We start from the raw sequence: 15,145 nt of genomic DNA, 5'->3' as shown, positions 1-15,145 counted from the left end.
ACAATTAGAGGAATGAGATTATTTCCTCTCAATGTGTATACACTAATCAAAGAAAAATAAGTTGGCGTCTGTCCCTAGCCAATATAAAAAACCAAAAGCCTCCAAAGTAATTCAATAACTCACTTGTTATTGGTAATGGTGTACCATTTCGATACAATGCATGCCTGAGAAGAACTGCAGGCTCTGGTGAATTTACGAGAGACAGTTACAGTTGCCCCCTACAGTTTACAATATCACTATCCAATAAAAGATACATTAAGTAAACAACCGTTGTGTAGTAGCATTGATACTGCAGAACCTACAGACTAGATTGTGTACAATTTGTAAAGATTACTCTGTTTTAGAAATCACACAAAATGCAAGTGGTTTAGTAGAAAATATGTTTAATTTGGCTCCTTTCATACACTGTTCCAAAAACAAATTCACTCACACAATGTTGTATCCAATGTACATCTGGATTTGTTAATGCATTGCCATGAATATCAAGGCAATTGGTGCCTTAGAAATAACTTCACTAGACACAGTGTGTGTGATAGTAAAGCATCACCAAAAGACTTCTCTCCAGGTATAAACTTGGTATGGGGCAGGCCACAGGAAAAAAGGCCAGAGTGCTGCACACTTTAAAATCAGGAATTGCCCAACATTTGCCCAATATCTCAGTCAGGTTAAGGGAAAAAACGAGGAGGGGAAAAATACCAGTTTTACATTTTACAGTGAATTGTTTCAAGATACAAATTCATACCTAAAGCTAAGTAACAGTTCAGTAACTTTTTCTTTTTTAAAGATAGAAATAGACAAGTGATAAAATGCTGTTTTAAAAATACACCAACCACTGGTAATGATGGTTTTTATTTATGAAAGGAGACAGTTGGAAGCACTTCTTGCACTTGCTGGTTCGCGTAACTAGACCTTTCTTGTGTCTTCTTGTAGGGGACAGTATAATTTTTATAGATTGCTTGTTTTTAAGCTCTTCATGAAGAGAAGCAAATCCACTTTGTGCTTGCATATATCACACCAGGCACTAACCCATCAAGTATCCCCTACAGGATAAAATAAAAGTTAAGAGAGAGAAGTTAGGAGCACAGCACATCTAAACTGAACAGATTACAATTTTCAAGATAAAGCTATATCAGGTTACCAGTGTACTCATTTGTCAGACTTAAACAATTGAAAAAGTTATACAAAAAAAATCTTAATGAGAAAACAATAAGGAACAACAAACAGCTAAAATGACTGTGCAAGCCTTAATGTTATGGTATAGACCTTCACTAGAAACATCGTCAATGGATACTTATGAAACTTTCCACTCAGTTAAAACTTAATGAGACTATTCCATATTCAAATTTTCACCAGAACACACAACCTATTCCCGTGGTGTGTGCGATATATTAATGCAAGTTTAGGTCCACAATTCCAGAGCCTCTTAAGAATATAATTTTCAAAAACAGAAGACCAAGGGATAAAGTTGTTCATAAATAACCATACAATAAAGTATGGATCCAAGGATTCTCTCTGTTCTCCCTGTTTTAGGTTAATTAACTGGAGTTTAGTTATAATTAGGTCTCAGGTCCAAAAATCTGATTTTACTAGCTGTCAACCAGATTATTCTCCAAGGTGAACTCCAAACATTGGCTTGTGGTTGAAACCAGTTGCAGTTGCCCCTACATCAACTTCTCTAAATACAAGTTTCGAGTTGGTCTGTATAAAATTAAGATAGCTATTCCCTGCAATTGTCTGAAATTTAAAGAAATGGAAATTCAGTTTACAGTTCTAACATTTTATAGTAAAGCTCAAACTGGCATCTTTGTTGTGCTGTTCTGGTAACATATGCAAACAAGCGCTGTAATAGTGGGAAACACTTTTGGCACTGTTGGAATATTTAAAACACCAACTCTGTGTCCTTAAAAAAAGGCTACATCTTTGGTCATTTGAAACACGTCTTAAAATCCTGTCTTATTTCTGATCTTTCATCACATTCATGTCCGTGGAGGGTTTATGTTTATCAACCAAAAAAAACAAAAACAAAAAACAACCCTCCCTAACCAAAAAGGAAATTTTCATTTGCTGAATATTAAAGATCAAAAACTTTCAGAAGTGTAATCTGGGAATTTTATAGGCCTCTCAAGTCCATCCACAGAGGTCTCAATAACCATCACATTGGGTTAATGTTTTTTAATAAGGATTTTATAAAGAATCCTGTAAATCGTTCCTTGGAAGAAATTTCTTCCATTCCTTTTTACCAACTTGTAGTAGTCTGGGAAATTTCTCCTTCACTGGCACACTATTACCTACTGTAGATAGGGATCTAAATGAAGAGAATCACGGCAGCTGTGCTTGGGTGTAGATAGTTATAGCCAGGTGGCTGAGAAGATATCCCAGCAGGCTGGCAAGGGACTTTTATACTAGCAAATCAAAGGGGCATCTTTATATACCAGCATTTCCTGGCCTTAGTGTTTGTGCCATTAACTGCAGAGAAATTTGCTGAGAGATTCAAGGGTGAGACTGGTTCAAACAGGAACCTGCTCTGCTAACTAGCTTGAGCACTCCACCCTCCACCCCCACTTTACTGTGATATAATCACTGGAACAGATTTAGTCTATTATTCTCAACCTAGCCTTTATCATCATAAATTCTGGAAGCCTTTATTATATTTTGTGAAAGGTTCTGCATTTGTGCTGCTCACATAGACTATCAATTTCAAGATCCTACATCAGTCAGCCCAAACTGGTACAATTCAGCCCCAACTTTTCTCCTTTCCTGTCTCCTCTAACCTCCACTTCTTCCATGAACTAAGGTAAAGTAACGGCCGAGACACACACGTTTTACAGAGTAGCTGTATATTATTGCAACCCTTGTCCTTCCTTTCCCCAATTTCTCCTTGTCGGTCTATGGTTCTCACATCTTGAATCACGTCTGAACCACAACATTTCAGAGCAAGGACTGTCTTTACTTGTTTCTCTGAGGCATCTAGCACAATTCTGTGTGTTTGAAAATCAGAGCAAAAACAGAAGGGACAGCTTAAGTCTATTATTGTGAGTATAACTACAACAACAGGAATCATGATTTAACCTGTATGTATTAGTTTAGTTTTTAGATTTTAAACCTGTGGTTCTCAGATGCAAAACAAGAATGATGTCCACATTAATCAAAAACAATGTACTGAATACCACCAGAATACAAAGGCTTTTCTGTGCCTTGAGTAATTTAGGAACTGCCTGCCTTTCAATAAAAATAAAATTCAGTGTCGTGTCCTGTATCAGATAAGTCTTGTGTTTTCATTAATGAGGATTTAGCAAGTTATTTGGCAGTCATATGTGACAAACTTTCCCTTAGGCAAGATATTCCTGAATATTAAACAATCAGTGAACAAAAGCCTGTTAGGAAATTAACTGAAATGATACAAAGTCAGTACCTCATGTAAAACCTTTGTTCTTGTTAGAACATATGTCTAAGCCACAAATGAGTCTTGTAAGATTTCCTTCCTATTCTTCGGAGTTTCTCAAACATGACCATAAACTCTTGAGACCAGCCACATTTGATTAAAAAAATAAATCTATTGTATGCTGATGCTTCATGCTGCATTGCTACACACTGCCAGGAAATCCAACACTTTATGGGCTAGTAATTATATTGGAGAGGAGATTTAGTGACTCTCCAAGAAATGGAGAATGACCATATCATTATTTAAAAAAAAACACATCTCCTGCCAGTTAATTCATGGAGTGGTTTTAGCAGTGGCCCTCAAAGAAACTGCTGCTGTTGGCAGCTCTAGAGGTCATAGTGGGGTTAAGAAGTGGGAAGGGAAGGAGAAAAGAAAGGCAGGCAGCAAAAATAAAATGAATTCATTATAAGCTACTGGATAGACTGGAAAACACAGAATCAAGAAGCTCGAAAGCCCTGTCAGTAGATACATGCAAGAACAAAGATTACTCTACCTTCCTTGGAAGATTGTTCTACAGCCCGTGAAAAATTTCCCAGCTAGCCTCAATTCTCCTTCTTAATTTTCACCTTGTTATACCCCTAATTCATCTCCCATCCTCCCAATGCTTAGCTATTTATGCTTCTCTCCAAAGCCTGTGCTGGCTTTTGGCCAACCTGTATAGATTAAGTCTTTTAATCTTTCCTCAAAATCCAACCCATCCAGTCTATAATCCAACTGTATTGTAGCTATGATTTCTGACAGGGAGCTTGTCACTCCCTGCACAACATGTTTCAGAATGGGCAGACCCAAAAACGTCACACCTCCCTAAAGAGGGCAGATTCCAATTTTAACTAAAACACCTTAAAGCAAAGCTGTGAATGTTTAATCTACACCAACTTTTTTTTAAACATAAAACTTATCCTTGCTTCAGATGTAGTGCTTTGTAAACTTAGCTGGGATCCTAGAAATCTGTTTGCCAGAGAAAAATGTGGAATATGCATTTTTACAGAGATTCTTTAGTTTTTACATTTTGTGAAAAAAATGTAAACTTATTAACTAAATTTTACTGATGAAAGTACCAGTGCCACTTATTCAATGGGCGCAACCTCCCCTCTTGTGGTTGATTTTTGAATACGCTGACCGCCCGAGCCCTTGCCACAGTCAGCCCTGGGCGGCTGGTGGTTCAGTTAGTATAGTACAGAGAGCCAGGTAATGGAGGCCCAGATAAATGTGGTTCTACTGTACATAGCTAAACACACTCCAATACACTGCTTTGGCATATAGCGGTTACTCAATGACTTATAGGGGTGTGTATTTTAATGCATCTCAAATTTCACTTCAGCCTCCAGGACTAATGTTAATATAAAAGCAATTTTTGCTTTTTATTTTGTGCGTTAAAAAAAACAATTTTCTGAAAATATAGAAAGCAGACATAGAAATATTTGGTATATGTAAGAAATACAAATTGCAATTCTATTAATTTTATTTTATAATGATTGATAGCACTGGAAGGCTTCGAACTTGCTTAAAAAATGTAAATATACCAATAAAACATTGTGTTCAACTGATACCTATATTTATAGTGGCTAGGGGAACTGGAAGTTCAGCATTCCACTTTAATCGTGGAAAAAAACCCATACAAATCTGTGATTTATCACAGAAAACTAGGATCCCTGCTTATCAGTAACAGAAAGGAAGGGGAGAACAGCATGAAATGTACTAAATAACTTACGGCAATTTCATCCGCATGAAAACTCTTGCCATGAAGAAGCTCAACAGGACGCTGACAAATCCAATAAAAAGCAACAGAAATCTATTGAGCTTTGGAATATTTGGTGCATTGGATCGGTCCAGAATTATGAAGCCTAAGCCTCCCATTGTGAAAAGGAAGCTGGATGCGAGTCCTTCCATAATATACTGTCCATTTACTCTGGGGGAAGAAAAGAAAAAAGTAAAAGATGTTTCAATGGAACACCAGTCCCTCAAGGTATTATTTCCACTTCAAGAGCTAGCTATTTAATATAATATTTTGATCTGATTCCAATTTACAAAAATCCAGGACAGTTCATTTTGATGTTTACACACTTAGCCCCAGCAACATGTGTTATGTTCCACTGTCTCCTGATACGAAGTCAATCATGATAAGGGATGAATATAAAATTTAGCTCCTGGATCAGTACTTTGCAAGTGCTTTTAATCATGAGTATTCATAAAAGGGTAATGTAACTGTATGCAAAACCACCACATTTTATACATTTCTTTATTTAGAATTTTAGATATGAGTGGTAATTTCAAATGTATCTTGGTTGAAAGCAAAAATAAGTTAACAAATGAATGCAAGTAGGGACCCAAGACTTCGACTGTTGAGCTTTCAAGTTTGTTTCCCAACCCAGTGCTTGGAAGACAAACCCCGAATTCCAGTCACTGCAAGAAGAGAAGGGTTATTTAAGTCAATATCAAGGGAGGAATTGTGTCTCCATGGTCTAGCACAGCATTAGGAGTAAGGTGCGCTAGACCAGTGGTTCTCAAACAGAGGTCCGGGGTCGCCTGGGGGATCACCAGCAGATTTCAGGGGGTCTTCCAAGCAGGACCAGCATTAGACGTGCTGGGGCCCAGAGCAGAAAGCCAAAACCCCACCTAATGGGGCAGAAGCATGGGGCTCTGAGCCTCGCCACCCAGGGCTTAAACCAAAGCCTGAGCAACTCAGCTTCACAGGGCCCCCTGCAGCATGGTGCCCTGGACAATTGTCCTGCTTGATACCCCCCTAATACTGGCCCTGTTTTTTATATGCAGAAAAACAGTTGTTGTGGCACAGATGGGCCATGGAGTTTTTACAGCACGTTGGGGGGAAGGAGGGGAGAGACTCAGAAAGAAAAAGGTTGAGAATCCTGGCACTAGACTGCATTCTCATTTCTGTCACTGCATGATTTTGGATAAGTCCCTTAATACATCCATGCCTCAGTTTTCCAATTTGTAATACAGGTTTACACCACCATCTTGACAAAGCACTTTGCTGGAAGGATCTACAAGGGAGCAGAGCATTTCATATTAGTATCTAATCTTGATAAATAGTCTAATCTTTTACACTGTTCTTCCCCATGACTTTCACTAAAGTGCTCCCACCTTCCTGGAGCCATGTGGTTCATGTATGCTGATAATAGCCCACCTTAATTCATTACTCTCATTATAGTTAGTATGGTAACTCACTTTTTCTTGTCCTCTGCGTGTGTGTATGTATATCTTCCTACTGTATTTTCCACTGCATGCATCCGATGAAGTAGGTTTTAGCCCACAAAAAGCTTATGCTCAAATAAATGTGTTAGTCTCTAAGGTGCCACAAGTATTCCTTGTTCTGTTTGCTGATAGAATAACATGGCTACCACTCTGAAACATGTATATTGCAGTGCTCCAAAGAAATCTGAGGCATATATTGGAAGGCGTTAATTCTGAGCACAAACAATTCCCAGAGTCAAGAGTAACAATGAGAAACTACTATGTATTTTATGATCAATTTATTTATTTAAACAGTGTCAGCTCTCTTTTTTACAATGAGGCACCTTAGTTAAAAAAAACAAAAACAAAAAAAGCCCCATCATTCTCTGCAGAAATTAAGGATAACCAGTCCAGACAGTCAAAATCCAGAGCTCTGTAAACTACTCCTTAATCTTCTCAACTAACTTCTGACTAGATTAGTTTCACCTCTAATAAAATTTTAGATTCTAAGCAAGAAGCATCTGCTGAACTAATTTTGAAGGACAGACACTGTAGATTTAGGTTTCAAACTGAACAAAATCTGATCCTAAACTACAAGTTACTCCATATGGGTAGTCCCCTGCACTCATGCAAAATAACTAAGACCTTAATCTTGCAAATTATCAAAATCCATCATTTTATTTTGGGTTCACAAACTGAATGCAAATTATGGATATGAATTCCACAGTTTATTGCTGTTGAGAGTAATTAGAAAAATAAGGTTTGTGGTTTGCCCTTACAGCAGAACTTGATGTGGAACAGAAAAATGGTCATTCAAAATAGTAGAAAAAGAGTTTGGGATAGAAAAGAAAGTGAAAGCCAGCTAAAGACAGGTTATATTAATACACACAACTAGACTGGGGTATTCAGTTTTAATTGTAAACATATTTGCAACCACCCACTGTTCCTTTCACAAACAAGCACACAAAAATCTTTCACCCATTATTAAACAAAAAGTTTAACAGAAAGGAAAAATATAAAAACACATTACACAACTGGTGTATTCTATCAACTCTGACAAGTAATTAAAGATATTATAGTTATGAAATATGATCAAATATAGCTTGTTACAAATCTTGACTTCTACTCATGAAAATTAATTAGTATCTACCAGAAATTTCATTTCTTGTAATGCAAAAATGTAATTGATAAAAATACAAAAAGATATTAAAATTTCACACAATAAAAGTCAAATCCTTCCAAGCCTATATATAAAATATACCTCTACCTCGATATAACACTGTCCTTGGGAGCCAAAAAATCTTACCGCATTATAAGTGAAATTGCATTATATTGCACTTGCTTTGATCCACCGGAGTGCGCAGCCCCCCCGCGAGCACTGCTTTACCGCGTTATATCCAAATTAGTGTTATACCGGGTCATGTTATATCGAGGTAGCGATGTATACAGTGGATATTTAAACAATTCATTTGCAAATGAAGGCTCCAATCAGTGCAATCAGATTCATATTTGTGGATCCTGGGGCCCTCAGAAAGCACAGCTGAAGTCAATGGAGCTCTACAAGAGCATTGTGGTTCACTTGCATTCATCTGTTTGCAGGTCAGGGAGAGACCATTCGATTATGACAAAGGATAATTTCTACCTGTATGCCAAGAAGGCCACTGGTCTCTGATGTCCATGTTCATCTGTCATAGACCCAACACTGGGAGGTTCTACAATCACATCATAGATTATTCCTATTTAAAAAAAAAAAAAAAAGGGACATTAGTTTTGAATTATGGGCCATCATCATCCATCTCTAAATATTGAGAATGATTTCCTTCTACAGACAGTATGACTAGAAAGGGAACAGTTTAGTAAATTACATGACTTTTTACATCTCCTGTTCAAATGCTAAGAAACACAATCAATCAATCAAGGTACAACCTTAAATTATAGGGGGATGAATCTCAGACATTTCAGAAAGCCATTTTTTACATTAGGGTATATCTATACAGCAGCTGGGAGGGTCGTTCCCAGCTTGGGTAGATATACACATGGTAGTTCTGCTCAAGCTAGCATGCAAAAAGTAGCAGCATGGCCACTGGCTCAGGCTAGTTACCTGAGTACAATCCTGTCAAACCCCCTGGGTAGGTACTCAGGCAGCTGAGCTGCCACACCACCACTGCTATATTTAGCTCACTAGTTCAACCGCTCCTAGCATGTGTATGTCTACCAGAGCTGAGAATCAGCACCCCAGCTGCTGTGTAAACATACCCGTAATGGTAAGCAGCTTATACATGATTAGTGCTTCAAGGACTGTGAATGTGTAGAGTCATAACTGTTCACCATATCAGAGCCTAGAACACTAGACCTTGTTTTTCTACTTAATCGAGTTTAATCTGTGATTGTTAACTTGATTAATTCCATTTACCTTTAGAAGGTTAACAAAAATAAAGACCACTTTTGGCTGAAAAGACCCAAAATGTACAGTGGTGTTCTATTTAGGGACCATTCTTTCTTACTCTATTGGTACAAACACTAGAGAATATCATGGGAAGATTCATGTTACAATGTCATTGAGCCTGACAGGGATCCTGTAAACTTTAGCAGTAATTTTGAATTTAATCTAGAATTTTAGGAGTTACTTATATAAAACTCTAAATTTATTCCAGCAAATTTACTTGAGCTACTGCCTCTTGTGGTTGAGCTTCACATTCCTTATTTGTTTCTGCAGTGACTGCAGCATCTGAGGCACTGTATAAAGTCACAGGAGGCATATGCTCAGCCCCAGAAAGAGAAGTAGGGGGAAAGAAAGGGAGAGGGAGCAGAAAATACAACATACAATGAAAGTGGTCAGGAGGACAAATTAGCCATGTCTTGACATGGGATTTTAATTACTATAAACTAGGGCTGTCAACCAATTAAAAAAAATAATCATGATTAATCGCACAATTAAAGAATAGAGCACCGTTTAGTTAAATATTTTTGGATGTTTTCTACATTTTCAAATATATTGATTTCAATTACAACACAGAATACAAAGTATACAGTGATCACTTTATATTTTTTATTACAAATATTTTTACAGTAAAAAACAAAAGAAATACTGCTGCAGTGCAATCTCTCTCATGAAAGTTGAACTTACAAAATGCAGAATTATGTACAAAACAACCCTGCATTCAAAAGTAAAACAATGTAAAACTTTAGAGCCCACAAGTCCACTCAGTCCTACTTCAGCCAATCACTCAAACAAGTTTAGTTACAATTTGCAGGAGATAAAGTTGCCCGCTTCTTGATTACGAAGTCACCTGAAAGTGAGAACAGGAGTACGCATGGTACTGTTGTAGCTGGCGTCACAAGATATTTACATAGAGTACAAAATACTCTAAAGATTCATATGTCCGTTCATGCTTCAACCACAATTCCAGAGGCCATGTGTCCATGCTGATGACAGGTTCTGCTCGATAACGATCCAAAGCAGAGCAGACTGACTTATGTTCATTTCATCATCCAAGTCAGATGCCACCAACAGGTTGATTTTCTTTTTTTTGGTGGTTTGGGTTCTGTAGTTTCCGCATCGAGCGTTGCTCTTTTAAGACTTCTGAAAGCATGCTCCACACCCCAATTCCAATCAGATTGTAGAAGGCATTTCAGATTCTTAAACCTTGAGTTGAGTGCTGTAGCTATTTTTTAGAAATCTCACATTGGTACCTTCTTTGCGTTTTGTCAAATGTGCTGTGTAAGTGTTCTTAAAATGAACAACATGTGCTGGGTCATCATCTAAAACTGCTATAACATGAAATATATGGCAGAATGTGGGTCAAACAGAACAGGAGACACACAGTTCTCCCCCAAGGAATTCAGTCTCAAATTTTTATTAATGCACTATTTTTTTAAATGAGCATCATCAGCATGGAAGCATGTCCTCTAGAATGGTGGCCGAAGCACGAAGGGGCATATGAATATTTAGCATATCTGGGAAGTAAATACCTTGCAATGCCGGCTACAAAAAGGCCATGCAAATGCCTGTTCTCACTTTCAGGTGACATTTAAATAAGAAGCGGGCAGCATTATCTCCCATGAATGTAAACAAACGTATTTGTCTTAGCGGGTGGCTGAACAAGAAGTAGAACTGAGTGGACTTGTAGACTCTAAAGTTTTACACAGTTTTGTTTTTGAGGGCAGTTATGTAACAAAAAAAATCTGCATTTGTAAATTACACTTTCACAATAAGGAGATTGCACTACAGTAGTTGTAAGAGGTGAATTGAAAAATACTATTTCTTTTATCATTTTTACAGTACAAATACCTGTAATAAAAAAATATAAAGTGAGCACTGTACACTTCGTATTCGGTGTTGTAATCGAAATGAATATTTGAAAATGTAGAAAAATATCCAAAAATATTTAATAAATTTCAATTGGTATTCTATTGTTTAAGAATGCGATTAATCACGATTAATTTTTTGAGTTAATTGCATGAGTTAACTGTGACTAATTGACAGCCCTAATATAAACTATTCTACATGCCTCTCTACCTATATTTCTTGTAGGTGACAAAGAGAGGATCTTCATGAAGGATTTGAAGGGAGAGGGTATCAGCTCTGCAGACTAGCGCAACAGACTTCTCATGTAATTTAGAGATAATTATAATAAATGCAGAATTATGTTTCTTTGGTGCATCAAACCAAAGTACATTGTGTCACTTGACTAGAGTTTCCTTTGCTAAACAGAGAAAGAGATTGTGATCCACATACCATCTCATATTAAGCAGCAGCAGTGATGAATAAGCCAAAAACTGCTACAGGGTTTGCATAGGAAAACAAAACAGACACCTGCCAAGTCACTGCTCAACAGTATCATCCTCATTCCTTAATCAACACTCTCCCAAAACCAAGTAATCAAAGCTAAGATAAGGTTTTCTGATATGCATGGAAATCTCCAATTTGATCACTGATTAAATTCTACATACCACATACTAGAAAGTCCCATTCCAGCATCAGGATTAAGGCAAAGGTGGGGGTTTTTGGGGGGTTGGGAGGAGCAGGTAATACACCTCACTGACATAACAGATATAAGAGTCATAGGTAGCCTAATCTAAGCATTAAGGGAGTTTAGGGGCTGCTCGTCTCAGGTTGCATATCAATTTAAAGAAGGGAACTTTTGAATGTCTTTGAAACACACAGAGCAAAGTCCTTCACCACTAGAGGAAGATGTTGTAAGAGCTATCTTAAAATTACCCCTTCCAAAAGCCAAGTCTAGAAAGTAGGTCTGTCTATAGGAACAAAGGTTTCTCCCCATGGCACACTCATCTCCGGACTCAGGCTCAAAAAATCAAACACAGTATCAGTTTGATTTCCGATATTGCCTATACTGAGCAACTGTATTCTGGTCTGGAGATGGATTTCGTCCCACAGACCTCTTCCGTTACTACACCTGAACTAAGATCCTCGCCAAGGCCTATCGCTGAACCTCGCACCCAAAACCTTGTCCACCGCCTTGGTGTTCGCAGAGCTGCGGCCATCGCCCCAGCGGGGACGGGGAGCTGCGTGCCACCCTCAGCGCGGATGTGGGGCTTTACACCACGGGCAAAGAAGATCCCTCTCTGGGAACCCCACCGGAGAGCGGGGTGTAGTGACACAAACTGCTCACCGTGGGGAAATGGGCCGGTTGCTGTTTTTGTCCTTACAGGGCACAGGTAGCACCGCTGCCCACAGAGCGCGGGGAGGCACCCACCCGCGGCCAGGCTCCCACCGAGAGAGATAAGGGTAACCCCACTGTCCCCCGGCCGAACAGGCGCCCTAGGAGCGGAGAGAACAGGCGTAATCCTGCCCCCCCCCCCCCCAGTCCTCCGCCCGCCCGGGCCCGTTACCTCCAGTGATGAGGAAGTAGGACACCACCACCAGCGCGTAGACGGTCATGGCCGAGGGCGTGTGCACCCAGCTCGGCCGCTTCAGCTTGATGTTGGGGCACTGGAGCACCGCGAACGGCACCCGGTAGAGCGTCTCCATGATAGCAACCCAACCACCACCGCGGCAGGTTAATCAAACCGAGCACCGCCGCTGCCCCGGCTTGACCCGCCGCGGCCACCGTCTCCCGCACTCTACACGAATACGGAAGCGGAAACCAGCCTCAGAGGGAAGGCAGGGCAACAGCGGGGTCCTGGAAGGTGATACGAATGGGGCGAAAAAGTGCAAAATTGAGCACGGTAAAGGTCACCTGGAGAAAAACGCAAGATATAAAATCTCACGTCGTTAAAACACCTCCAAACTCTGGAGATTCAAGCCGACTATACATGTCTGGAGAATATCAGTACTACTCACCTGCCAGATCCTAGCAGCACCTGACGTGGCCAAGACACGTTAAGGGAGAGAGTCTCGGGCGGGACTGACCCACCTGAAGCCCCGCCCACAGAGCAGGAGGCCCCGCCCACAGTGCGGAACCGGGCGGGCGGGGCGCTGTCGCCGTGCTATAGCTAGTAGACGCCCGTTACGTTACGGTTGCGGCCCCGGCCGGGGAGCACGTGCGGGGCGCTGCGCTGCGCAGGTAGAGGTGTGTTCAGGCTGTTCAGTGTGTCCCTTGCCCCAGCAACAGCGCGCAGGGAAATGCCTCTGTGTTCAGCCTCAGAGCGGCCAATCCAGCAGAGAGCGTAACCAGCAGCACCCACTTCTCGCGGCAGCTCACCCGCAGCAAGCCCTGTGTCGGTGTAAGGGCAGCGATCTCTCGGTTGTACCGCGCCAGTACAGTACGGGGTGTGGCAGGTCTGCGCCCGGCTTGGGCGCCTCTGTCGAGGAGTGTGTGAACATTCCAAAAAGCAACAGAGGGTCCTGGGGCACCTTTAAGACTAACAGAAGTATTGGGAACATAAGCTTTCATGGGTAAGAACCTCACTTCTTGCATCTGAAGAAGTGAGGTTCTTACCCACGAAAGCTTATGCTCCCAATACTTCTGTTAGTCTTAAAGGTGCCACAGGACCCTCTGTTGCTTTTTACAGATTCAGACTAACACGGCTACCCCTCTGATACCTGAACATTCCAAGTTGCAAAATGTATTTGGGTCTTCCTTATCTTTAGACCACAGAAAAGCTGGATGCCAGGCAGGTGCGGCACTCTTAACAAGTTTGGGTGAAGCAAGCTTTGTTAGGTAGGGTGACCAGACGTCCCATTTTTAAAGGGACACTGCCATGTTTAAGCTCTCCTGCAGGTGTCCCAACTTTTTCTTAAAAATGGGCAAGTTGTCGCATATTTTCTGCACCCCGCCCCCATCGGCACTGGTGGGCTGGGCCGTCATTAGGCATAGACAGCATACGTGGCTGCATAGGGCACCCAAAATCGTGGGCACCACCAGAACAGCAGGTAAGAGCAGGTCGGCTCCCGCACACCCAGTGTGTGCTGCAGTCTCCTTAGGCAGGGGCCGTATTCACAGAGCCGGATGCACCGGCACGGCGCATTCTGCATGAGGGAAAGGGTGCAGGGGTCCCTGTGGGGAACTGTGACTCTCTGCCACTGGGTCTCTTGGTATACTTTGCTGCCTTCTTCCTCCCCCCATTGCCTCAGGCTGCTGTAGCGTCTGCTGCATACAGAGCTAGGTGTATCAGCAATGAGGAGGTGTTCTGCTGGGGGTCCTCGAGCACCAGTTTAATAATACTTCGTAGGGCTCCATAAATCCTAAGGATGGCCCTGCTGGCGGGTCCTGTTGTTGGCCTGAGCTTTGCAAAGACATTGGTCAGGTCATCCCTTTCCCTCCTCCCCTGCAGTTGGGAGCAGCTCCCATCCCTTCCTTCCCGAAGGGTGCCAAAAGGCTGCTGCTGACCATATTCTGTTGTGTATCCTGGCAGAAATGGGCATGTGACCCTGCATGCCTCCCCACGTATTGCCTCAAGAAGACGTGGTGCCAAGTGTGATGGGTTGGGTCACAGAAATCCCTTTGGGACTGCCGCCTGATGTGCTGAGACTACCTCGGAGCCCATTTTCCCTGGCAGCTTGGGACTTCAGAACCCTGCCTTGTTGAGCCAGACACTCCAGTCTGCTCCAACACAGACCCCGGGTCTGAACCACATGCTCCCAAACTGCAGAATTAACTGAAAACAACTTAATAAGTGCTCCTGTCGCTAGCACCCAAACACCCAGTTCCCAATGGGGTCCAAACCCCAAATAAATCCATTTTACTCTGTATAAAGCTTATACAGGGTAAACTCAAATTGTCCACCCTTTATAACACTGATAGAGAGATATGCACAGCTGTTTGCTCCCCCAGTAATTACTTACTTACTCTGGGTTAATTAATAAGTAAAAGTGATTTTATTAACTATAAAAAAGTAAGATTTAAGTGGTTCCAAGTGATAAGATAGAACAAAGTAAATTATCAAGCAAAATAAAACAAACACACAACTCTAAGCCTAATACAGTAGGCAACTGAATACAGATGAAATCTCACCCTCAGAGATGTTTCAGTAGGCTTCTTTCACAGACTAGACTCCTTTCTAGTCTGTACCCAGTCCTTTCCCGGTACAGTCCTTATTCCAGCTCAG

General features: G+C 41.1%; 1 protein-coding gene across 1 annotated transcript; it reads right to left on the bottom strand.

Moving 5' to 3' along the window:
* Positions 1–366: 366 nt before the first annotated feature.
* OSTC (oligosaccharyltransferase complex non-catalytic subunit) lies at positions 367–12,725 on the bottom strand. The gene is made up of 4 exons (XM_054030504.1): positions 12,488–12,725; positions 8,277–8,370; positions 5,154–5,351; positions 367–1,040 (listed from the first exon to the last, which is right to left on the bottom strand). The coding sequence occupies exons 1-4, from the start codon at positions 12,624–12,626 to the stop codon at positions 1,022–1,024; spliced, it is 450 nt and encodes a 149-aa protein (XP_053886479.1). The 5' UTR covers positions 12,627–12,725; the 3' UTR covers positions 367–1,021.
* Between the last annotated feature and the right edge of the window lie 2,420 nt (positions 12,726–15,145).

This window comes from Malaclemys terrapin, chromosome 5 (assembly GCF_027887155.1).
Source record: "Malaclemys terrapin pileata isolate rMalTer1 chromosome 5, rMalTer1.hap1, whole genome shotgun sequence".
Lineage (NCBI taxonomy): Eukaryota > Metazoa > Chordata > Testudines > Emydidae > Malaclemys > Malaclemys terrapin.
Note: the sequence above shows the minus strand (reverse complement) of the source record. Positions and strands in the feature narration are given on the sequence as shown.

Bases quoted from the DNA above. Each gene is read 5' to 3' on its own strand.
- OSTC (XM_054030504.1), bottom strand. From the start codon at position 12,626: ATGGAGACGCTCTACCGGGTGCCGTTCGCGGTGCTCCAGTGCCCCAAC. The intron at 8,371-12,487 runs GTAACGGGCCCG...TTTTTTAAATAG, and splicing joins CTACTTCCTCATCACTGGAG to GAATAATCTATGATGTGATT. The intron at 5,352-8,276 runs GTAGAAATTATC...TTCTTCCCCCAG, and splicing joins GTGGCCTTCTTGGCATACAG to AGTAAATGGACAGTATATTA.